At 42.8% G+C, this 27,456-nt stretch overlaps 1 protein-coding gene across 1 annotated transcript; it reads left to right on the plus strand.

Annotated features, from left to right (window-relative positions):
* Positions 1-1,354: 1,354 nt before the first annotated feature.
* Positions 1,355-3,599, plus strand: LOC106591455 (neoverrucotoxin subunit alpha-like; the record flags this gene model as incomplete). Its single annotated transcript, XM_045713995.1, has 4 exons — positions 1,355-1,428; positions 1,918-2,091; positions 2,411-2,457; positions 3,037-3,599. Coding segments are annotated over 4 exons (819 nt in total), but the record flags the coding sequence as incomplete, so codon positions are not given.
* Positions 3,600-27,456: the final 23,857 nt, after the last annotated feature.

Consider the following 27,456-nt stretch of genomic DNA (forward strand, 5'->3'; position numbering starts at 1 on the left):
GTAAATGAGCACATCAATTTACAAAAATACTCATCATAAACGTTGATAAAATTTACAACAGTTATTGAAAGAATTATAGTTACACTTCTCCTTAATGCAACCGCTGTGTCAGATTTTAAAACAGCTTTACAGCGAAAGCACATTGTTCAATATTCTGAGGACAGAGCTCAGCCATCAAAGCAAGCTATACAGTTACCCGCCAAGTCATGGAGTCAGCAAAACTCAGAATTAGTATTATAAATCTTCACTTACCTTTGCTGATCTTTGTCGGAATGCACTCCCAGGACTCCCACTTCCACAAGAAATGTTCATTTGTTCGATAAAGTCCATCATTTATGTCCAAATACCTCTTTTGTTCACGCGTCCAGATCACAATTCCAAAGGCACGATGCGCGAGCGCAAAACCATAGACGAAAAGTCAAAAGGTTCCATTACCGTTCGTAGAAACATGTCAAACAATGTTTACAATCAATCCTTAGGGTCTTTTTATCATAAATCTTTGATAATATTCCAAACGGACAATAACGTATTCATTACAGAGGAAAAAGAAGGAACAGCGCACCTGTGTAACCGCGCAGTAAACAACTCATTGGTCTCAGCATAGTCCACTGGTTGAATGGCCTCTTATTCTCTCCCAATTCACAGTAGAAGCATGAAACAAGGTTCTAAAGACTGTTGACATCTAGTGGAAGCCTTAGGAAGTGCAAAATGACCCCACAGACCCTTTAGTTTGGATAGGCAATCAGTTGAAAAACTACAAGCCTCAGATTTCCCACTTCCTGGTTGGATTTTTCTCAGGTTTTTGCCTGCCATATGAGTTATGTTATACTCACAGACATCATTCAAACAGTTTTAGAAACTTCAGAGTGTTTTCTATCCAAATCTACTAATAATATACAAATATTTGACTCTGGGCCCTAGTAGCAGGCAGTTTAATCTGGCCTCGCTTTTCATCCGAACGTGAAAATACTGCCCCCTGTCCCAAACAAGTTAATGTCCCGTTGGTAGTTTAATCTTAAGCGTAACTTGTCGATTTTATTGTCCAAAGATTGCATATTTGCTAGCAGAATTGAGGTTCAAGTACAAGTAATACTTTGATAATTTGATAATCTAATAATGAAACATCCATTAATGAATAGATATGAGGTTTCAGGACACTAATAAATCAGAAAATGTTTAAAACAAATACTGCCACCACTATTTTCACCACCAAAGAATAGCAGTGTGATTTTAATATGATTTGTCTCTTTGCAGGATGTCACGCTGTCTAGTCACAGAGGAAGGCTGTGCTTCTCTGGTCTCAGCTCTGAGGTCAAACCCCTCACACCTGAGAGAGCTGGATCTGAGTAACAATGACCTGAAGGATTCAGGAGTGAAGCTGCTCTCTGCTGGACTGGGGAATCCCCACTGTGAACTGGAGACTCTGAGGTCAGGATTCCTGTAGTTGGTCAACAAGTGATAACTGTTCACCAGATCCACATGTGTTTTTCAGGCACACATCATCCACACCATATGTGTTTGGACAGTGAAGCTTACAGCTTTTAAATGTAGTGCTATGCTCCAGCATTTTGAATTTGAGATACAATGTTTCATACTAGGTGACATTACAGAATGTCACCTTTTATTTGATGTTAATGGTGAGAGGTTGGTATGTTTTGTTGTAGCCTCTGTTATTGGTAATGGTGAGAGGTTAGCATGTTTTGTTGTAGCCTCTGTAACTCTCTCACTCATTATTATTCACGATTCATTCATGATCTTTATTCATCATGGCAGTCACAGGCTTGATGTAGTCATTACGTTCAAAGAATATGGGACCAAATACTACACTTTTTTAAACATTTTGAAAAAATTATGTAGCCACTATTTTCACCACCAAAGAATAGCAGTGTGATTTTAATATGATTTGACTCTTTGCAGGCTGTCACGCTGTCTAGTCACAGAGGAAGGCTGTGCTTCTCTGGTCTCAGCTCTGAGGTCAAACCCCTCACACCTGAGAGAGCTGGACCTGAGCTACAATCACCCAGGAGACTCAGGAGTCAGACTGCTCTCTGTTGGACTGGAGGATCCACACAGCAGACTGAAGAAACTCAAGTATGTCAATGTTCATATCAGACATGTTTGACTTGTCAGGCTAGTTAAGAAAACATTCTTACCACCACTTGGACAAAGTTATATGTTACTGTGTGTTTGTCTATTGTGTGTGTGTGTGTGTGTGTCCTGTGTGTGTGTCCTGTGTGTGTGTGTGTGTGTGTGTGTGTGTGTGTGTGTGTGTGTGTGTGTGTGTGTGTGTGTGTGTGTGTGTGTGTGTGTGTGTGTGTGTGTGTGTGTGTGTGTGTGTGTGTGTGTGTGTGTTTGTGGGAGTTCAGGTGTATCCCTCAATGACTGTCTGTTCTTCTGCTTACCTCTACAGTGTGGAACATGGTGGAGAGTACACAATGAAACCTGGGCTTAGAAAATGTGAGTGTTGACTGCTGTGAATAATATGACTAAGAATAAGTCTTAATTCAAGATAAGTCAAAGTCAAAGACCACCATCATTACTTACTTGGTCATATTAAATATCAGCTGTAGTTCTACAGAAGCAGAAATCAGGGACACCAAAGTTTACAAAGACTTGCTTTGACAATGTGTGTGTGTGTGTGTGTGTGTGGCGCATTCGTGTTACATAAGAAATGTGTGTTTGTATTCATGATGCATACAAGTGTGTGTGTTCATGCATGTGTACGTGTGTGTGTGTGTGTGTGTGTGTGTGTGTGTGTGTGTGTGTGTGTGTGTGTGTGTGTGTGTGTGTGTGTGTGTGTGTGTGTGTGTGTGTGTGTGTGTGTGTGTGTGTGTGTGTGTGTGTAATTAATGGGAATAAGTGTGTTTTATATTACCATACAGTATAACATATGATCATTCAACAAGTCTCAAGTTACCTTAACTTCTCATTTTGATACCTAGAAACATCTACATTAAATGAATTAGTGAAAAGTGAGTTAACATTCTAATGTGAATGATGATGATTTCTAATATTGTGTCTGGTTTCATCCATCAGATGTCTGTGATCTCACACTGGACCCAAACACAGTAAACAGACACCTCTCTCTGTCTGAGGAGAACAGAAAGGTGACATGTATGAGAGAGGAGCAGCCGTATCCTCATCACCCAGAGAGATTTGAGGTCTGGAGACAGGTTCTGTGTAGAGAGGGTCTGACTGGGTGCTGTTACTGGGAGGTAGAGTGGAGTGGTGAAGGGGCTGATATAGGAGTGACATATAAAGGAATCAGCAGGAGAGGAGGGGGTGATGACTGTGGTCTTGGATACAATGACAAGTCCTGGAGTCTGTCCTGCTCTGACAACCGTTACACTGCCAGGCACAATGATAATCCCACTACCATAAACGTCCCCTCCTCCAGCTCCCACAGAGTAGGAGTGTATCTGGACTGGCCAGCCGGCACTCTGTCCTTCTATAGAGCCTCCTCTGACACACTGACCCACCTGATCACATTCACCTCCACATTCACTGAGCCCCTCTATCCAGGGTTTAATGTTTATGATGACTCCTCAGTGTCCCTGTAAATAATAACCTGACACACACACACACACACACAAGCTGGACACACACACACACACACACACACACACACACACACACACACACACACACACACACACACACTGGACACACAAACACATATACACACACTGGACACACACACAGACACACTGAACACACACACACACACACTGGACTCACACACACATTGGACTCAAATACAGACACACACCGTCACACACACACAGACAGACACACTGGACACACGCACACTGGACACACACACACTGGACACACACTTTCACACATACACACACACACACACACACACGTGTCTTCCTATAATTGTGAGAACCTTGACCCAGGACCTTCAAATGAGGACCATCATTTCTGATAGAACTGGGAACAAACAGACACCTCATTCCAGCACTAAGTGTTCCCACAAACACAGAGAAGAAAATATTACAGGAATATTCTGCAATTGTTGATGAAGACGTCACTCAATCCACCCAAAACAACATACAGTCTTTCCACAAGACTCCCATGAAGTTATAGTGTGACGTTATGAGTTGACGTTAAAGTAATATTCTCAGAACATACTGCACTTGTTTTATACTGTTTTAGATGTATCCTCTGTTTAAACATTTAAACTCTTACAATAACACCGTTAAAATACAAATGTGATCATTTGTTATATGTCTTTTATGTTGAAAAACAACTTGTACAATTATATATGGACATACACTCCATAGTTATACAAGTATACAAGTGTCATGACGTTGCCCTCTCTCTGTGAACAGCGAGCACAGTTTACCCCCTCCCCCTACCTACCTCTCCCTACCCAGGCCCTGTCAAGGCGGTCGTAACATTCTAAAGGAGAATGTCCTGCCGCCTGGCCCAGTTGAGACACAGAGGGGTTTCATAGAGGGACAAAGGAAACTCTTCCAACTCACAGAATTGGGGAACCGAACGACATTTATGTTCTGGAGATGGTATAAAAGATCGGTGAAGAATCCAGCTACGAACTGGTCCGCTTGGTACAATTTTGTGATACTCAGAAGAGACAATATAGCCATATTACCATAATACTGTTTATATAATAGCCTCAGCTATGGGACTTGCATCTAAATGGTTGTATAAAATGTATTAATAAGGATAAAGCTATTTGGAATACGTTGAGATGCTATGTACTGATGTTAATGTGATAGAATGTATTTCTGTTCAAAGCTTAAATCAGTCATCGGCACGCCCCCCAGGGACACAGACAGGACCAGGCGTCATGTGACAAGCCTGTTCTATGTTCACGTATAAAACCCCCACCCTGATTTACTTTCATCAGACCAGGCCTCCCCTCCATTACGAGTTAGCCAATAGGTTTGACCATCCAATTCCGCTACTGAAAGTTAACTACACCACGTGGTTAACTTTTAGACGATCGATATCGACAGAATAAGAACAAGTCTTTGATATTAATTAATAGTCTGCAGCTAGAAATTATATCATTGAATGCGAAGACCGACGAAACATCCATCTATACCGACATTAATGAATGTCGCTTTGAAAGATCCATTCTAACTGAGAGAGAGGGAACGCGGACAAAAATTCTCCAACAAGGATCCCGACGACACACTGAGCGTAAATATATATTGATTGCAATTGTTCCCGAATGAGTGAGCGTTCATGTGCAAAGGATTAGCATATCAATTGTTAATATTTATGAACTCTGTGCCTTCTCAGCTGCCCTTTATGACCCTTTGTTTTAACAAGACACCAGCCATGCCTGTTTAGCCCACTAGGGCACATTACTCTACCAATTCTTTGTGACGATAATTACTGTTTGTATGCTTTCTGTGAATTAATTAGTTTAGTAAATAAATGATTTTAACCTGTTGGGTCTAGGGGGCAGCATTTGCACGTCTGGATAAAAAAAATGTACCCGATTTAATCTGGTTACTAATCCTACCCAGTAACTAGAATATGCATATACTTATTATATATGGATAGAAAACACTCTAAAGTTTCCAAAACTGTTTGAATGGTGTCTGTGAGTATAACAGAACTCATTTGGCAGGCAAAACCCTGAGACATTTTCTGACAGGAAGTGGATACCTGATGTGTTGTATTGACTTTAAACCTATCCCATTGAAAAACACAGGGGTTTAGGAATATTTTGGCACTTCCTATTGCTTCCACTAGATGTCACCAGCCTTTACAAAGTGTTTTGAGTCTTCTGGAGGGAGATCTGACCGAACAAGAGCCATGGAACGGTGATGTCCCATTAGACACCTGGCGCGCTACTTCATGTTGGGTACCCTCGTTCCAATACGTTATAAAAGACTATGCATTCGTCCACCTTGAATATTATTCATGTTCTGGTTAAAAAGGCCCTAATGATTTATGCTATACAACGTTTGACATGTTTGAACGAACGGAAATATATTTTTTCCCCTCGTTCATGACGAGAAGTCCGGCTGGCTTACATCATGTGCTAACGAGACGGAGATTTTTGGACATAAATGATGAGCTTTTTTGAACAAAACTACATTCGTTATGGACCTGTGATACCTGGAAGTGACATCTGATGAAGAGAATCAAAGGTAATGGATTATTTACATAGTATTTTCGATTTTAGATCTCCCCAACATGACGTCTAGTCTGTATCGCAACGCGTATTTTTCTGGGCACAGTGCTCAGATTATTGCAAAGTGTGATTTCCCAGTAAGGTTATTTTTAAATCTGGCAAGTTGATTGCGTTCAAAAGATGTAAATCTATAATTCTTTAAATGACAATATAATATTTTACCAATGTTTTCTAATTTTAATTATTTAATTTGTGACGCTGACTTGACTGCCGGTTATTGGAGGGAAACGATTTCCTCAACATCAATGCCATAGTAAAACGCTGTTTTTGGATATAAATATCAACTTGATAGAACTAAAAATGCATGCATTGTCTAACATAATGTCCTAGGAGTGTCATCTGATGGAGATTGTAAAAGGTTAGTGTATCATTTTAGCTGGTTTTATGGTTTTGGTGACCCTGTCTTTGACTTGACAAAACATTACACACAACTCTTGTAAATGTACTGTCCTAACATACTCTAAATTTATGCTTTCGCCGTAAAACCTTTTTGAAATCGTAAAACGTGGTTAGATTAAGGAGATGTTTATCTTTCAAATGGTGTAACATAGTTGTATTTTTGAAAAATTTGAATTTTGACATTTATTTGGATTCAAATTTGCCGCTCTTGAAATGCACCTGCTGTTGATGGAGTGCACCACGGGTGGCACGCTAGCGTCCCACCTAGCCCCAAGAGGTTAAGACAATTGATGTATGGATGACTTTTAGTAAAGGCTGGATTCGTGCAGATACAACAATTTACGACGTTTGGAATGAGACTGGACGCGAGGTAAAATACACCATTTAAACCAGAAGATAATTGGCCTATACTATAATATAATATAATGTTATAATATAGGAAAGTTATATTCGGAAAATTATAACTTTGTAATCTGAATATTTTCCTTGGTGCCCCGATCTCCTAGTTAATTACAGTTAAATGATTAAATCAGTTTAATCGCGTGATAATAATTACAGGGAGTTATTTTGATAAACATGTCTTCAGTTAATGGTGCCCAAAGACACGACACAAGGATATATTGTACTTTTCATAATAAAACATACGTGAAACAAGAAAACCATGTTAATTGTGAAAACAATTACATTTTTGATTTTGCATTGCCTCTCCCAGTCACAGGTTGACGTTTGTCATGAATCTTGTTCTGGAGGCAGACTGCGAGATTTCCTCTAGATATGCCAGCTGCAAAGTCAAAATTGGCTATATTGTAATCATTTGTTGAAAATAATTGTGTTTTATGGTCTTAATTTAACTTCTCTAGGGTAGGGGGCAGTATTTTGACGTCCGGATGAAAGGCGTGCCCAAGTTAAACTGCCTGCTACTCAGACTCAGAAGGTAGGATATGCATATTATTAGTAGATTTTGATGGAAAACACTATGATGTTTCTAAAACTGTTTGAATGATGTCTGTGAGTATATCAGAACTCATATGGCAGGCAAAACCCTGAGACAAATCAACCAGGAAGTGGGAAATCTGAAGTTGTAGTTTTTTTCAAGTGATTGCCTATACAGTATACAGTGACTTAGGGTTCATTTTGCACTTCCTAATGCTTCCACTAGATGTCAACAGTCTTTACAAAGTTGTTTGAGGCTTCTATGGTGAACAGAGAGCGAACAAAGGAAGTTGGAAGTTGTTGACTCAGGAAAGGACATGACTTCATTGGCGCGCATTCACATGAGAGGGAGCTGTGTTCCATTACATTTTTCAAGACATTGGAATCGTCCGGTTGGAATATTATTAAAGTTTTATGTTAAAAAGGCCCTAAAGATTGATGCTATACATCGTTTGACATGTTTCTACGAACGTAAATATAACTTTTTTTTTTGTTTTCGTCGTGAAATTTTCAGAGCGCTTCCTACATTTGGAGTAGCTTACTGAATGTGCAAACAACAAGGACATAAATTTGGACGTAAATTATGAACTTTATCGAACAAAACAACATTTATTGTTGACTTAGGATTGCTGGGAGTGTATTCTGATGAAGATCATCAAAGGTAAGTGAATATTCATAATGCTATTTATGATTTTAGATGACTCCAAAATGGCAGGTATCTGTATTGCCTGCTGTTGTTTTCTGAGCACTGTACTCAGATTATTGCAAAGTGTGCTTTCCCCGTGAATCTTTTTTGAAATCTGTCACAGCGGTTGCATTAAGGAGATGTTTGTCTATAATTCTTTGAATAACAGTTTAATATTTTATCAACGTTTATGATGAGTATTTCTATAAATTGATGTGCTCATTTACCAGAAGTTTTTGAAGGAAAAACATTTCTGAACATTACGGGCCAATGTAAAATGGGTTTTTTGGATATAAATATGAACTTTATCGACCAAAACATACATGTATTGTGTAACATGAAGTCCTATGAGTGCCATCTGATGAAGATCATCAAAGGTTAGTGCTTAATTTTAGCTTTATTTCTGGTTTTTGTGACGCCTCTTCTTGCTTGGAAAATGGCTGTGTGGCTTTTCTTGTTTAGGTGGTCTCCTAACATAATCTAATGTTTTGCTTTCGCCGTAAAGCCTTTTTGAAATCGGACAATGTGGTTGGATTAACGAGAGTCTTATCTATAAAATGGTGTATAACACTTGTATGTGTGAGAAATTTGAATTATGAGATTTTGGTGGTTTTGAATTTGCCGCCCTGCTATTTCACTGGCTGTTGAATAGTGTGTCCCGCAGGTGGGACGGTCACGTCCCACATACCCAAGAGAGGTTAAGGTAAGGATTAGCAGTGTGGTTAAGGTTAGGATTAAAATCAGATTTTGTCAGCTAGTGACCACTTTTCACAACTGCCTCCAGAACAAGATTCATGACAATAAATGCCAGCCTGCCTCCAGAACAAGATTCATGACAATAAATGCCAACCTGCCTCCAGAACAAGATTCATGACAATAAATGCCAACATGCCTCCAGAACAAGATTCATGACAATAAATGCCAACCTGGCTCCAGAACAAGATTCATGACAATAAATGTTTCCGGTCACAACTTGCAGACTTGTTTACGCTGCTGTGCGTTTTGTTGCCGATCTTACTTTGCTACCTGACGGTTTTTTACTTTTTCATTACCGTATATTTTTACTTTTTCCCTCACTCAACTTTTTTCATTCAACTTTTTTACCCCGGAGGTTTTATCTGGACATGGTTCGTCAGGACTTCAAACAGCCGAAGCTAAGTAACATTAACCTGTTGGGGCTACAGGTTAGCAATGAACCCCGAGTCGGGATTGCTAACAAGGCTGGAAATTCAAAACATCAAAAATCTAATAATTTCAATTTCTCAAACAATCAACTATTTTACACAATTTAAAAGATAAACGTCTCCTTAATCTAACCACATTGTTCGATTTTCAAAGAGGCTTTACGGCAAAAGCATAAAGTTATAATATGTTAGGACAGTACATAGTCACAAAAGTACAAACATCCTTTTTCAATTCAAGGTCAGGTGTCACCAAAAGCAGAAACCAGCTAGAATTATGCACTAACCTTTGTCAATCTCCATCAGATGACACTCCTAGGACATTATGTTATACAATACATGCATTTTTTGTTCCATCAAGTTCATATTTATATCCAAAAACAGCATTTTACAGTAGCGTGAAATTCAGATTTTTTTCTTCTCTGAAATGCTTCCGGTGAACATAACAAAATTACTATTCGAAAACATTGGTAAATTATGATATTGTCATTCAAAGAATAATATATTATCATCTCATAATTAATACCGAATGGCCAGATCTCAAAATAACTTTACTGGGAAATCACATTTTGCAATAAACGGGGTCCTATGCTAAGAACAATAAGCTATGCTATACAGTTAGCATCATCTAATATCGATAATAACATTGTAAATATCCCCTTACCTTTGATTATCTCCATCAGAAGGCACTGCCAGGAATCGCAGGTCCAGAACAAATGTAGTTTCTTTTCACAAAGTTCAAAATGTATGTCCAAATAACACCAAGTAGTTAGCGTTTATTATGCTCCCACAAAACGTGGTGGGGGGGGGTGTAAAATCACGCCGAAAAGCTAAAAAAAAACTAGTAAATAATCTATTTACGTTCGTTCAAACATGTCAAACGTTGTTTAGCATTAATCTTTTGGTCCATTTTTAACGTTAAACATCAGTAATATTTTCACACAACCTATCCTATGTCTAGATAAACAATTATGACAAACTCACGCTTCTCAGATTTATGCGCAGGCGCAAAAAAATTAAGTGACGACATGTCAACTTCCTTGCATTCTAATTTGCTCTCTGTTTATCATAGACGCTTCAAACAACTTTATAAAGATCGTTGACATCTAGTGGAAGCCGTAGGAGTTGCGAAATGAATCCCTTCTCACTATGGTATCTATAAAACAATGACACTAAATAGTACAGTCACAAAATTCACATTTTTTTTTATCTATTTTTCAAGAGTTTTTGACTGCAATATGAGTTTTGTTATACTTACAGACACCATTCAAACTGTTTTAGAAAATTCAGAGTGTTTTCTATCCGAATGTGTTAATAATATGCATATCCTAGCTTCTGAGTTGGTGTAGGAGGCAGTTAAAAATGGGCACATATTTTTTTCAAAATTTCTCAATACTGCCCCCGAGCCCCAACAGGTTTTAACATGATGCCTTCTAATTGCAGTCGTTGTACTTATAATATACAGGAGAACGATCGCCTTACGGCAAGGATAGCTGTGCTGCAAGCCCAGCTTCAGACGCGATCGTTAGGCAAGGGTAATTTCAGTGTAGGAAAGGATGAAACAGCGTCTGTGCCACCAGTAAGTACAGATAGTAACGTTAGTATAAACCCCCTCGCACGGTCCCCGCAGCCGGACAACTTTCTCATGGCTTCTGGAGGGAAACGCTGTAGGAATGCTCAACCGGTGTCGCTTATTCAGCCGACAGAAACTTTCAACCGGTTCTCCCCATTAAGCGAGTCGGAGTCGGAGGCCGAGACTTCTCTGGTCTCTACTCCTCCCGTTGTGGGGTCTGAGACGCCGACGGCTCCCACCATTAGCTCTGACAAATTGAAAACCCAAGTCATTGGCGACTCCATTACCCGCAGTATTAGACTTAAAACTAATCATCCAGCGATCATACACTGTTTACCAGGGGGCAGGGCTACCGACGTTAAGGCTAATCTAAAGACGGTGCTGGCTAAATCTAAAACTGGCGAGTGTAGAGAGTATAGAGATATTGTTATCCACGTCGGCACCAACGATGTTAGGATGAAACAGTCAGAGGTCACCAAGCGCAACATAGCTTCAGCGTGTAAATCAGCTAGAAAGATGTGTCGGCATCGATTAATTGTCTCTGGCCCCCTCCCAGTTAGGGGGAGTGATGAGCTCTACAGCAGAGTCTCACAACTCAATCGCTGGTTGAAAACTGTTTTCTGCCCCTCCCAAAAGATAGAATTTGTAGATAATTGGCCCTCTTTCTGGGACTCACCCACAAACAGGACCAAGCCTGGCCTGTTGAGGAGTGACGGACTCCATCCTAGCTGGAGGGGTGCTCTCATCTTATCTACGAACATAGACAGGGCTCTAACTCCTCTAGCTCCACAATGAAATAGGGTGCAGGCCAGGCAGCAGGCTGTTAGCCAGCCTGCCAGCTTAGTGGAGTCTGCCACTAGCACAGTCAGCGTAGTCAGCTCAGCTTTCCCCATTGAGACCGTGTCTGTGCCTCGATCTAGGTTGGGCAAAATTAAAAATGGCGGTGTTCGCTTTAGCAATCTCACTAGTATAAAGACCTCCTCCATTCCTGCCATTATTGAAAGAGATTGTGATACCTCACATCTCAAAATTGGGTTACTTAATGTTAGATCCCTCACTTCCAAGGCAGTTATAGTCAATGAACTAATCACTGATAATAATCTTGATGTGATTGGCCTGACTGAAACATGGCTTAAGCCTGATGAATTTACTGTGTTAAATGAGGCCTCACCCCCTGGTTACACTAGTGACCATACCCCCGTGCATCCGGCAAAGGCGGAGGTGTTGCTAACATTTACGATAGCAAATTTCAATTTACAAAAAAAAACAATGACGTTTTCATCTTTTGAGCTTCTAGTCATGAAATCTATGCAGCCTACTCACTCACTTTTTATAGCTACTGTTTACAGGCCTCCTGGGCCATATGCAGTGTTCCTCACTGAGTTCCCTGAATTCTTATCGGATCTTGTAGTCATAGCAGATAATATTCTAATTTTTGGTGACTTTAACATTCACATGGAAAAGTCCACAGACCCACTCCAAAAGGCTTTCGGAGCCATCATCGACTCAGTGGGTTTTGTCCAACATGTCTCTGGACCTACTCACTGCCACAGTCATACTCTGGACCTAGTTTTGTCCCACGGAATAAATGTTGTGGATCTAAATGTTTTTCCTCATAATCCTGGACTATCGGACCACCATTTTATTACGTTTGCAATTGCAACAAATAATCTGCTCAGACCCCAACCAAGGAGCATTAAAAGTCGTGCTATAAATTCTCAGACAACCCAAAGATTCCTTGATGCCCTTCCATTCCAGACTGCCTCTGCCTACCCAAGGACGTCAGAGGACAAAAATCAGTTAACCACCTAACCGAGGAACTCAATTTAACCTTGCGCAATACCCTAGATGCAGTTGCACCCCTAAAAACTAAAAACATCTGTCATAAGAAACTAGCTCCCTGGTATACAGAAAATACACGAGCTCTGAAGCAAGCTTCCAGAAAATTGGAACGGAAATGGCAACACACCAAACTGGAAGTCTTCCGACTAGCTTGGAAAGACAGTACCGTGCAGTATCGAAGAGCCCTTACTGCTGCTCGATCATCCTATTTTTCCAACTTAATTGAGGAAAATAAGAACAATCCGAAATTTCTTTTTGATACTGTAGCAAAGCTAACTAAAAAGCAGCCTTCGCAAATGGAGGATGGCTTTCACTTCAGCAGTAATACATTTATGAACTTCTTTGAGGAAAAGATCATGATCATTAGAAAGCAAATTACAGACTCCTCTTTAAATCTGGGTATTCCTCCAAAGCTCCATTGTCCTGAGTCTACACAACTCTGCCAGGACCTAGGATCAAGGGAGATACTAAAGTGTTTTAGTACTATATCTCTTGACGCAATGATGAAAATAATCATGGCCTCCAAACCCTCAAGCTGCATACTGGACCCTATTCCAACTAAACTACTGAAAGAGCTGCTTCCTGTGCTTGGCCCTCCTATGTTGAACATAATAAACGGCTCTCTATCCACCGGATGTGTACCAAGCTCACTAAAAGTGGCAGTAATAAAGCCTCTCTTGAAAAAGCCAAATCTTGATCCAGAAATTATAAAAACTATCGGCCTATATCGAATCTTCCATTCCTCTCAAAAATTGTAGAAAAAGCTGTTGCACAGCAACTCACTGCCTTCCTGAAGACAAACAATGTATACGAAACGCTTCAGTCTGGTTTTAGACCCCATCATAGCACTGAGACTGCACTTGTGAAGGTGGTAAATGACCTTTTAATGACGTCAGACCGAGGCTCTGCATCTGTCCTCGTGCTCCTAGATCTTAGTGCCACTTTTGATACCATCGATCACCACATTCTTTTGGAGAGATTGGAAACCCAAATTGGTCTACATGGACAAGTTCTGGCCTGGTTTAGATCTTATCTGTCGGAAAGATATCAGTTTGTCTCTGTGAATGGTTTGTCTTCTGACAAATCAATTGTAAATTTCGGTGTTCCTCAAGGTTCCGTTTTAGGACCACTATTGTTTTCACTATATATTTTACCTCTTGGGGATGTCATTCGAAAACATAATGTTAAATTTCACTGCTATGCGGACGACACACAGCTGTACATTTCAATGAAACATGGTGAAGCCCCAAAATTGCCCTCGCTAGAAGCCTGTGTTTCAGACATAAAGAAGTGGATGGCTGCAAACTTTCTACTTTTAAACTCGGACAAAACAGAGATGCTTGTTCTAGGTCCCAAGAAACAAAGAGATCTTCTGTTGAATCTGACAATTAATCTGGATGGTTGTACAGTCGTCTCAAATAAAACTGTGAAGGACCTCGGCGTTACTCTGGACCCTGATCTCTCTTTTGAAGAACATACCAAGACTGTTTCAAGGACAGCTTTTTTCCATCTACGTAACATTGCAAAAATCAGAAATTTTCTGTCCAAAAATGACGCAGAAAAATTAATCCATGCTTTTGTTACTTCTAGGCTGGACTACTGCAATGCTCTACTTTCCGGCTACCCGGATAAAGCACTAAATAAACTTCAGTTAGTGCTAAATACGGCTGCTAGAATCCTGACTAGAACCAAAAAATTTGATCATATTACTCCAGTGCTAGCCTCCCTACACTGGCTTCCTGTTAAGGCAAGGGCTGATTTCAAGGTTTTACTGCTAACCTACAAAGCATTACATGGGCTTGCTCCTACCTATCTTTCCGATTTGGTCCTGCCGTACATACCTACACGTACGCTACGGTCACAAGACGCAGGCCTCCTAATTGTCCCTAGAATTTCTAAGCAAACGGCTGGAGGTAGGGCTTTCTCCTATAGAGCTCCATTTTTATGGAATGGTCTGCCTACCAATGTGAGAGACGCAGACTCAGTCTCAACCTTTAAGTCTTTACTGAAGACTTATCTCTTCAGTAGGTCCTATGATTAAGTATAGTCTGGCCCAGGAGTGTGAAGGTGAACGGAAAGGCTGGAGCAACGAACCGCCCTTGCTGTCTCTGCCTTGCCGGTTCCCCTCTTTCCACTGGGATTCTCTGCCTCTAACCCTTTTACAGGGGCTGAGTCACTGGCATACTGGTGTTCTTCCATGCCGTCCATGGGAGGGGTGCGTCACTTGAGTGGGTTGAGTCACTGACGTGGTCTTCCTGTCTGGGTTGGCGCCCCCCCCTTGGGTTGTGCCATGGCGGAGATCGTTGTGGGCTATACTCGGCCTTGTCTTAGGACGGTAAGTTGGTGGTTGGAGACATCCCTCTAGTGGTGTGGGGGCTGTGCTTTGGCAAAGTGGGTGGGGTTATATCCTGCCTGTTTGGCCCTGTCCGGGGGTATCATCAGATGGGGCCACAGTGTCTTCTGATCCCTCATGTCTCAGCCTCCAGTATTTATGCTGCAGTAGTTTATGTGTCGGGGGGCTAGGGTCAGTCTGTTACATCTGGAGTATTTCTCTTGTCTTATCCGGTGTCCTGTGTGTATTTAAATATGCTCTCTCTAATTCTCTCTTTCTCTCTTTCTGTCTTTCTCTCGGAGGACCTGAGCCTTAGGACCATGCCTCAGGACTACCTGGTATGATGACTCCTTGCTGTCCCCAGTCCACCTGGCCGTGCTGCTGCTCCAGTTTCAACTGTTCTGCCTGCGGCTATGGAACCCTGACCTGTTCACCGGACGTGCTTGTTGCACCCTCGACAACTACTATGATTATTATTATTTGACCATGCTGGTCATTTATGAACATTTTAACATTTTAACATCTTGACTATGTTCTGTTATAATATCCACCCTGCACAGCCAGAAGAGGACTGGCCACCCCTCATAACCTGGTTCCTCTCTAGGTTTCTTCCTAGGTTTTTGGCCTTTCTAGGGAGTTTTTCCTAGAGAGTTTTTCCTAGCCACCGTGCTTCTTTCACATGCTTTGCTTGCTGTTTGGGGTTTTAGGCTGGGTTTCTGTACAGCACTTTGAGAATATCAGCTGATGTACGAAGGGCTATATAAAAATAAATTTGATTTGAAATGCCAACCTGCCTCCAGAACAAGATTCATGACAATAAATGCCAACCTGTTTCCAAAACAAGATTCATGACAATAAATGCCAACCTGTCTCTTAGTCATCCCCTCCTTATCTTTACAAGGCTGCAGAACATGCAAGCAAGTGATGTGGGGGTTCTCTCATAACCCTCAGTCCCCAGGTGGGTAGATGGCAGATTGAATAAAGAGAAGCTAATGATGTGGGGGTTCTCTCATAACCCTCAGTCCCCAGGTGGGTAGATGGCAGGTTGTATAAAGAGAAGCTAGTGATGTGGGGGTTCTCTCATAACCCTCAGGTTGAATAAAGAGAAAACAATAGGCTACATACAACAATACATAAATGTATAATTGTACAATTTACACAAACATTAAGGACACCTTTCTTTCCATGACAAACTGACCAGGCGTAACTCAATATTAGGAAGGTATCCTTAATATTTTGTCCACTCAGTGGCTCTGACCCTTTACATAACAGACACTCCTCTATTCCAGGAACCTTCTTTAAATGTTCCCAAATTCTTCCACACTGATGCTCTCTCACCGCTGCTCCAGGGCCTCTTGGGTTGAGGAGTCATTCTCTTCTAACCTAATCACAGCTGCTCCAGGGCCTCTTGGGTTGAGGAGTCATTCTCTTCTAACCTAATCACCGCTGCTCCAGGGCCTCTTGGGTTGAGGAGTCATTCTCTTCTAATCTGATCACAGCTGCTCCAGGACCTCTTGGGTTGAGGAGTCATTCTCTTCTAACCTGATCACAGCTGCTCCAGGGCCTCTTGGGTTGAGGAGTCATTATCTTCTAACCTAATCACAGCTGCTCCAGGACCACTTGGGTTGAGGAGTCATTCTCTTATAACCTAACCACAAACAAAGACAAGATTCAACCAAATAAAGAGGAGGGGGGGCATAGGGAAGGTAAGGAAGAGGAGAGCGGCATAGGGAAGGTAGGGCAGAGGAGGGGGGCATGGGGAAGGTAGGGGGAGAGGAGGGGGCCATAGGGAAGGTAGGGGAGAGGAGGGGGACATAGGGAAGGTAGGGGAGAGGAGGGGGACATAGGGAAGGTAGGGGAGAGGAGGGGGGCATAGGGAAGGTAGGGAAGAGGAGGGGGGGACATAGGGAAGGTAGGGGGAGAGGAGGGGGCATAGGGAAGGTAGGGGAGAGGGGGGGGGTGCATAGGGAAGGTAGGGGAGAGGAGGGGGTCATAGGGAAGGTAGGGGAGAGGAGGGGGGGACATATGGAAGGTAGGGGAGAGGAGGGGGACATAGGGAAGGTAGGGGAGAGGAGGGGGGGGACATAGGGAAGGTAGGGGGAGAGGAGGGGGACATAGGGAAGGTAGGGGAGAGGAGGGGGGGACATAGGGAAGGTAGGGGAGAGGAGGGGGGGACATAGGGAAGGTAGGGGAGAGGAAGGGGGCATAGGGAAGGTAGGGGAGAGGAGGGAGGGCATAGGGAAGGTAGGGGAGAGGAGGGGGGCCATAGGGAAGGTAGGGGAGAGGAGGGGGGGACATAGGGAAGGTAGGGGAGAGGAGGGGGGGCATAGGGAAGGTAGGGAAGAGGAGGGGGGGACATAGGGAAGGTAGGGGAGAGGAGGGGGCATAGGGAAGGTAGGGGAGAGGAGGGAGGGCATAGGGAAGGTAGGGGAGAGGAGGGGGGGCCATAGGGAAGGTAGGGGGAGAGGAGGGGGGACATATGGAAGGTAGGGGAGCGGAGGGGGCATAGGGAAGGTAGGGATGAGGAGGGGGGGCATAGGGAAGGTAGGGGAGAGGAGGGGGGGACATAGGGAAGGTAGGGGAGATGAGGTGGGCATAGGGAAGGTAGGGGAGAGGAGGGGGCATAGGGAAGGTAGGGGAGAGGGGGGGTGCATAGGGAAGGTAGGGGAGAGGAGGGGGTCATAGGGAAGGTAGGGGAGAGGGGGGGGGACATAGGGAAGGTAGGGGAGATGAGGTGGGCATAGGGAAAGTAGGGGAGAGGAGGGGGGCATAGGGAAGGTAGGGGAGAGGAGGGGGGGACATAGGGAAGGTAGGGGAGAGGAGGGGGACATAGGGAAGGTAGGGGAGAGGAGGGGGGCATAGGGAAGGTAGGGAAGAGGAGGGGGGGACATAGGGAAGGTAGGGGAGAGGAGGGGGCATAGGGAAGGTAGGGGAGAGGGGGGGTGCATAGGGAAGGTAGGGGAGAGGAGGGGGTCATAGGGAAGGTAGGGGAGAGGGGGGGGGACATAGGGAAGGTAGGGGAGATGAGGTGGGCATAGGGAAAGTAGGGGAGAGGAGGGGGGCATAGGGAAGGTAGGGGAGAGGAGGGGGGGACATAGGGAAGGTAGGGGGAGAGGAGGGGGACATAGGGAAGGTAGGGGAGAGGAGGGGGGGACATAGGGAAGGTAGGGGAGAGGAGGGGGGGCATAGGGAAGGTAGGGAAGAGGAGGGGGGACATAGGGAAGGTAGGGGAGAGGAGGGGGCATAGGGAAGGTAGGGGGAGAGGAGGGAGGGCATAGGGAAGGTAGGGGAGAGGAGGGGGGCCATAGGGAAGGTAGGGGAGAGGAGGGGGACATATGGAAGGTAGGGGGAGAGGAGGGGGGCATAGGGAAGGTAGGGATGAGGAGGGGGGGCATAGGGAAGGTAGGGGAGAGGAGGGGGGACATAGGGAAGGTAGGGGAGAGGGGGGGGCATAGGGAAGGTAGGGGAGAGGAGGGGGGGCATAGGGAAGGTAGGGGAGAGGAGGGGGGACATAGGGAAGGTAGGGGAGAGGAGGGGGTATAGGGAAGGTAGGGGAGAGGAGGGGGGGCATAGGGAAGGTAGGGGAGAGGAGGGGGGACATAGGGAAGGTAGGGGAGGGGAGGGGGACATAGGGAAGGTAGGGGAGAGGAGGGGGGGACATAGGGAAGGTAGTGGAGAGGAGGGGGGGATATAGGGAAGGTAGGGGAGAGGAGGGGGCATAGGGAAGGTAGCGGAGAGGGGGGAGGGCATAGGGAATGTAGGGGAGAGGAGGGGGGGCATAGGGAAGGTAGGGATGAGGAGGGGGGGCATAGGGAAAGTAGGGGAGAGGAGGGGGCATAGGGAAGGTAGGGGAGAGGAGGGGGGACATAGGGAAGGTAGGGGAGAGGGGGGGCATAGGGAAGGTAGGGGAGAGGAGGGGGGGCATAGGGAAGGTAGGGGAGAGGAGGGGGGGGCATAGGGAAGGTAGGGGAGAGGAGGGGGGACATAGGGAAGCTAGGGGAGAGGAGGGGACATAGGGAAGGTAGGGGAGAGGAGGGGGGACATAGGGAAGGTAGGGGAGAGGAGGGGGACATAGGGAAGGTAGGGGAGAGGAGGGGGGCATAGGGAAGGTAATGGAGAGGAGGGAGGGCATAGGGAAGGTAGGGGGAGAGGAGAGGGGCCATAGGGAAGGTAGGGGAGAGGAGGGGGGACATAGGGAAGGTAGGGGAGAGGAGTGGGGGCATAGGGAAGGTAGGGAAGAGGAGGGGGGACATAGGGAAGGTAGGGGAGAGGAGGGGGCATAGGGAAGGTAGGGGAGAGGGGGGTGCATAGGGAAGGTAGGGGGAGAGGAGGGGGGCATAGGGAAGGTAGGGGAGAGGGGGGGGACATAGGGAAGGTAGGGGAGATGAGGTGGGCATAGGGAAAGTAGGGGAGAGGAGGGGGGCATAGGGAAGGTAGGGGAGAGGAGGGGGGACATAGGGAAGGTAGGGGAGAGGGGGGGCATAGGGAAGGTAGGGGAGAGGAGGGGGCATAGGGAAGGGAGGGGAGAGGAGGGGGAGGATAGGGAAGGTAGGGGAGATTTTCCTCTAAAATCCGAAAACTTCCATTTTTCAAACATATGACTATTTTACAGCTATTTAAAGACAAGACTCTCGTTAATCTAACCACACTGTCCGATTTCAAAAAGGCTTTACAGCGAAAGCAAAACATTAGATTATGTCAGCAGACGACCCAGCCAGAAATAATCAGACATCCATTTTTCAAGCTAGCATATAATGTCACAAAAACCCAGAAGACAGCTAAATGCAGCACTAACCTTTGATGATCTTCATCAGATGACAACCCTAGGACATTATGTTATACAATGCATGCATGTTTTGTTCAATCGAGTTCATATTTATATAAAAAAACTGCTTTTTACATTAGCATGTGACGTTCAGAACTAGCATACCCGGGGAAACTTCCGGGGAATTTACTAACAATTTACTATATTACTCACGATAAACGTTTACAAAAAGCATAACAATTATTTTAAGAATTATAGATACAGAACTCCTCTATGCACTCGATATGTCCGATTTTAAAACAGCTTTTCGGATGAAGCACATTTTGCAATATTCTAAGTACATAGCCCAGCCATCACGGGCTAGCTATTTAGACACCCGGCAAGTTTAGCCTTCACCAAAATCTTGACACACCCCCTATATAACTCCTTCCCATTCACCTCATCCAAACCCACCTCTTCCAACCCTCTCAAATCCACTAATAAAGCCTTTCTGTCTGACTCTGGGATATTGGGTGTAATCAAATCAAATTTTATTGGACACGTAAACATGGTTAGCAGTGTAGTGACATGCTTGTGCTTCTAGTTCCAACAGCACAGTAATATCTAACAATTCCCAACAACTACCTAACACACACACATCTATAGGGGTGAATGAGAATATGTACATATAAAAATATGGATGAACGATGGCCGAGCGGCATAGGCATGGTGCAATAGATGTTATAAAATACAGTATATACTTGTGATATGAGTAACGTAAGATATGTAAACATTATTAAAGTGACATTATTTAAAGTGGCACTGTTTAAAGTGACTAGTAATCCATTTATTAAAGTGTCCAGTGATTGGGTCTCAGTGTAGGCAGCAGCTTCTCTGTGTTAGTGATGGCCTTGAGATAGAAGCTGTTTTTCAGTCTCTTGGTCCCAGCTTTGATGCACCTGTACTGACCTCGCCTTCTGGATGGTAGCGGGGTGAACAGGCAGTGGCTTGGGTGGTTGTTGTCCTTGATGAACTTTTTGGCCTTCCTGTGACATTGGGTGGTGTAGGTGTCCTGGAGGGCAGGTAGTTTACCCCCGGTAATGCGTTGTGCAGACCTCACTACCCTCTCAAGAGCCTTACGGTTGTGGGCGGAGCAGTTGCCGTACCAGGCGGTGATATGACCTCAAATGACAAAGGCAAAAAACCTTTTGAGAACAGGATGGCCACACCCCCACATTTTGAGTTTTTATGACTAAACACCACTGTCCCCCCCCCACTCCTGTTGCCACATAACTTCATTTCCATATTACTATGCGTTTCTTGTAGAAAAATGATGTCACTTCCCTTTCCCTTTATTATCTCATACACTATGACTCTTTTTTTCCCATCTCTTGCCCCATTTACGTTTAATAAAGAAGAAATCTTAAAACTGCTCATGGCTGAAAAAAATACAGAGTAAGAAACAGAAAACACATCTCTTTACAGAGTTAAGGCTGAGACTGAACTCAGAAAACACATCTCTTTACAGAGTTAAGGCTGAGACTGAACTCAGAAAACACATCTCTTTACAGAGTTAAGGCTGAGACTGAACTCAGAAAACACATCTCTTTACAGAGTTAAGGCTGAGACTGAACTCAGAAAACACATCTCTTTACAGAGTTAAGGCTGAGACTGAACTCAGAAAACACATCTCTTTACAGAGTTAAGGCTGAGACTGAACTCAGAAAACACATCTCTTTACAGAGTTAAGGCTGAGACTAAACTCTTTCATTTCCTTTAGAATTTACCTCACTTGTCTCCTGACCACTTTCTTTAGTCTAGTGATTTCTGGGCTTGTCAAACCTCCACCCGTTTTGACATCAGAAACTTTGCTGATACAGTAAACATTTCACTTTCAGGAAAAAAATGTGTTACATTATAATTCTGCGTATATCTCTTCCCTTTTGTCAAATTCAGAAATTGACGTACCTTCTCAATCCCATACCACCCTTCCACCCCATTTCTCTCACTATTTTGTTGTGACGCATCAGATGACTCACTCTCACTATCCTCCCCAGAGGAAAACTCCACCATCTCTACAACCTGTTTATTTTTGTTAAATATTTGTATTTATTTAACTAGGCAAGTCAGTTAAGAACAAATCATTTTTTTCAATGATGGCCCACACCAGCCAAACAGACGATGCTGGGCCAATTCACCATATTTTGCCCCACTGTAGCTCAGTTGGTAGAGCATGGCGCTTGCAACGCCAGGGTTGTGGGTTCGATTCCCACGGGTGGCCAGTATTTAAAATGTAATAAAAGTGTATGCACTCTACTGTAAGTCGCTCTGGATAAGAGCGTCTGCTAAATGACTAAAATGTAAAATGAAAAAATGTCCTGACCGGATGCCCAAATATGGGCATGCACACATCATCCGGACACAGGGTCATAAATCAAATGTTTAACGCGTGCCGTCTACTGTATTCTCTCTAAGGATACTTTTCTCATTCCGGAGTGAGAGCGCATATGAAGTGTCTATGTTGAGTATGAAAGTGGTCATTTGAAACAGTTATTTGGCAACTTTAGTTGTGATTGATACCAACCTCAGTAAAGCCAATTCTAAAGGGTAGTTTCACCAGGACATCTAACTGAGGCATTTCAACAGTGGTACAGTAACAGGTAGCCATGGAGACATGCACTTATTAAACACATCCCCTACATTCATCTAGAAATATAACAGACTTTATTATAGTTTCACCAGGACATCTAACTGAGGCATTTCAAAAGTGGTACAGCAACAGGTAGCCATGGAGACATGCACTTATTAAACACATCCCCTACATTCATCTAGAAATATAACAGACTTTATTATAGTTTCACCAGGACATCTAACTGAGGCATTTCAACAGTGGTACAGCAACAGGTAGTCAGGGAGACATGCACTTATTAAACACATCCCCTACATTCTTCTAGAAATATAACAGACTTTATTATAGTTTCACCAGGACATCTAACTGAGGCATTTCAACAGTGGTACAGCAACAGGTAGTCAGGGAGACATGCACTTAAACACATCCCCTACATTCAACTAGTAATATAACAGACTTTATTCTAAAAATTAAATGTACAGTTTATTCTCGCAATACTGACACATTATTCTCAAAGTATTGCCACAGAGACAGCAACAGAAGAATAGGATATGATGGAGAGAGACAGTTTGGCTCATTGGACAGATCAGAGTTTATGTTTGAAGTTCTTGAGTGGTTTTTGGCAGTACACTGGTGTTGTATTCATGGATTTAGCAGTTGAAATTCCTTCCCTAATGGCTATGGGCTAAGCCACCAATGTCTTAAAATCCTAGGCGAGAGAGAGGAGCTGCTACCCCTGGGGAGAGACTGCCACCCTGCTCAGGAAGAGCTTAACGCTTGGTGTTTGTTGGGGCACGATTGGCAGGAGTTTCAGTGATGAAGACTGCTGAACTTGCTGATGTTTCACAATATGCCACGGCCGTCTCAGTCACCAGGTCTCAACCGAGTTGAACACAACCATCAATAAAACACCAAATGATGGAATTTCTTGTGGAAGAACGGTGTCACATCCCTCCAATAGAGTTCCAGAAAGTTGTAGAATGTATGCCAAGGCACATTGTAAGAGCTGTAAAGAGAGAGGGAGTGGAGAGAGAACAGGCAGAACCTGATATGTAAATGAGCAGAGCAAATGAAAGTAACTTTCGACGACTGAATGATCATTCAGACTCTGTTTCTATTGAGAGATAAAAGGTAAGATGACGATTGTTATGTGTATTCATATAGTTGATGATATTGTTGTGTATTCATATAGATGATGATATTGTTATGTGTATTAATATAGTTGATGATATGTGTATTAATATAGTTGATGATATTGTTATGTGTATTAATATAGCTGATGATATTGTTGTGTGTATTCATATAGTTGATGATATTGTTATGTGTATTCATATAGTTGGTGATATTATTATGTGTATTCATATAGTTGATGATATTGTTGTGTGTATTCATATAGTTGATGATATTGTTATGTGTATTCATATAGTTGATGATATTGTTATGTGTATTCATATAGTTGATGATATTGTTATGTGTATTCATATAGTTGATGATATTTTTGGTGGACAGAGTTATAATAGTCCTACTCTCCTTAAAATGTTTTTGATATAAATTAGATGCGTGGGGTGAATTTGTTCTGTGCCCATCTGTGTGCCCCAGGGTGATCGCTCCTACACTATCTAGAATCTAAAAGGGTTGTTTGGCTGTCCCCATAGGAGAACCCTTTGTAGAACCCTTTTTGGTACTAGGTAGAACCATTTTGGGTTCCATGAAGAACCCTTTCCACAGAGGGTTCTACATGGAAGCCAGAAGGGTTCTACCTGGAATCCAAAAGCGTTCTCCTACGGGGACAGGACGTTTGGAACCCTTTATTCTAAGTGTGTACTGTATAATAATAGGTCTATAGACTTGTCTTCTCAAAACAGGCTTAAAACACAACAAGCAACAAACAAACATGTTCTCTTTCTAATCTACTGTTAATGCTTTTCACTCAGGAAGGTATGTTGTGTGAAAGAGAGACAAATAAGTATTGTGGAGAGACTAACAACAACTTACACTTCCTCAAAACAGGTTGTGTGTATTCATTAGTGCCCCCTGTAGCAAAATGTTTGACAACAAAAACCGTTTAGGTAACGTTGTACAGCGTTTGGAGAAAATAGTTTATGCAACATTTTTAAACTGTTGGCTGTGGAGTAAACTAATGAATACAACCCAGGTTGTCGCCTACGACTCGGCTGTTTATACCTGCCTGATGCTAAAACCTGAACGTACCCTGGGGAGTATACTATGATGCAAGCTAGATATACTGGTTTTCTAAAGTTAGCCAGCTTTAGTTAGCTTCACATTCCAGCTCAGGCCTCATCCATCAGAATATACAGAGTGCTAGTTATCAGGAAGGTGCTCTCTCAGCAGAACGGAAAATATCTCAATGACTTGACATGTTCTGGTTGTGAGCCTTTTAAAACCTCAAATACACAAGTTTTACATTTCCTGCATTGCAGGAAAATTATTCTGCAGTGGGGGGTGATCAAATTAAGATCCTGCATCTGTACACATTATTTTACATGGTGATATGGTGCTGCTAGTGATAGACAACATTTAGAGACAGAATACAGACAGAAGAGTTTACACAACGTTTCCCTACAACATTATATACAACTAGATAGAGTGAGCATAGAGCTATAAGATAATGAACAGTGGATATACAAATATACAGTAGAGTGGATATACAGTTGATATACAGTACAGTGGATATGCAGTTGGTATACAGTACAGTGCATATACAGTTGGTTTACAGTACAGTGGATATACAGTTGATATACAGTACAGTGGATATACAGTTGGTTTACAGTACAGTGGATATACAGTTGATATACAGCACAGTGGCTATACAGTTGATATACAGTACAGTGGATACACAGTTGATAAACAGTACAGTGGATATACAGTTGATATACAGTACAGTGGATATACAGTTGATATACAGTACAGTGGATATACAGTACAGTGGATATACAGTTGATATACAGTACAGTGGCTATACAGTTGATATACAGTACAGTGGATACACAGTTGATAAACAGTACAGTGGCTATACAGTTGGTATACAGTACAGTGGCTATACAGTTGATATACAGTACGGTGGCTGAACAGTTTATATTCAGTACAGTGGATATACAGTTGATATATAGTACAGTGGATATACAGTTGATATACAGTACAGTGGCTATACAGTTATTATACAGTACAGTGGCTATACAGTTATTATACAGTACAGTGGATATACAGTTGATATACAGTTGATAAACATTTCAGTGGATATACAGATGATATACAGTACGGTGGCTATACAGTTGATATACAGTACAGTGGATATACAGTTGATATACAGTACAGTGGATATACAGTTGATATGTAGTACAGTGGATATACAGTGGTTATACAGTTTATATACAGTACACTGGATACACAAATAACAGTACAGTAGATATACAGTTGATATACAGTACAGTGGCTATACAGTTGATATACAGTACAGTGGATATACGGTGGATATACAATTGATATACAGTACAGTGGCTGTACAGTTGAAGTTCAGTACAGTGGCTGTACAGTTGATATACAGTACAGTGGACATACAGTTGATAAACAGTGGATGTACACATTTACAGTATCAGATTAAATATTTTTAAGAGAGATGAACAGAGAGATAATGCAGTATAGTTCAGTTATTTAGTGTCCAGTTCAGAGATGGCTTGATGTGGTGTGCAGCGTAGTGTCGTGGAAATTCAGATCTGAGAGAGACTTGGTCTTGGTCATTTCTTCAAACATTAATTATTGCAATAATGAGACCGTCAGCCCAGAACTCATATGGCAGGCAAAAACCTGAGAAGATTTCATGCAGGAAGTGGCCTGTCTGACAAGGTGTCGTTCTTCTTGTCTCTGTTTATTGAAGAGTGAGGATCTTAGCTGTCCCGTGACACTTCCTACGGCTGCCATAGGTTCTCAGAAGGCGGTAAAATGCTGAATCGTGGCTTTGCAGGCTCTGGCTGAAAAAAAGTAGCGCGTTTGGGTAGTGGCTGGTTACAGTACTGTGAGACTCAGGCTCGTGCCCGCGTCGACCGAAAGCTGTGTTTTCTTTCCTCTGTTTAGCTAAATGGACATTCAGGGTCGGAATATTATCGCTTTTTTACGAGAAAAATGGCATAAAAATGGATTTTAAACTGCGGTTGACATGCTTCGAAGTACGGTAATGGAAAATTTAGATTTTTTTTGTCACAAATTGCGCCATGCGCGCGACCCTGATTTACCATTTCAGATAGTGTCTGGGACGCACGAACAAAACGCCGCTATTCGGATATAACGATGGATTATTTTGGACCAAACCAACATTTGTTATTGAAGTAGCAGTCCAGGGAGTGCATTCTGACGAAGACGACAAAAGGTAATCAAACTTTTATAATAGTAAATCTGATATTGGTGAGTGCTAAACTTGCCGGGTGTCTAAATAGCTAGCCCGTGATGGCTGGGCTATGTACTTAGAATATTGCAAAATGTGCTTTCACCAAAAAGCTATTTTAAAATCGGACATATCGAGTGCATAGAGGAGTTCTGTATCTATAATTCTTAAAATAATTGTTATGCTTTTTGTGAACGTTTATCGTGAGTAATTTAGTAAATTTTTAGCGAATTCCCCGGAAGTTTGCGGGGGGTATGCTAGTTCTGAACGTCACATGCTAATGTAAAAAGCTGGTTTTTTATATAAATATGAACTTGATTGAACAAAACATGCATGTATTGTATAACATAATGTCCTAGGGTTGTCATCTGATGAAGATCATCAAAGGTTAGTGCTGCATTTAGTTGTCTTCTGGGTTTTTGTGACATTATATGCTAGCTTGAAAAATGAGTGTCTGATTATTTCTGGCTTTGTACTCTGCTGACATAATCTAATGTTTTGTTTTCGTTGTAAAGCCTTTTTGAAATCGGACAGTGTGGTTAGATTAACGAGAGTCTTGTC

This window comes from Salmo salar, unplaced genomic scaffold (assembly GCF_905237065.1).
Source record: "Salmo salar unplaced genomic scaffold, Ssal_v3.1, whole genome shotgun sequence".
Lineage (NCBI taxonomy): Eukaryota > Metazoa > Chordata > Actinopteri > Salmoniformes > Salmonidae > Salmo > Salmo salar.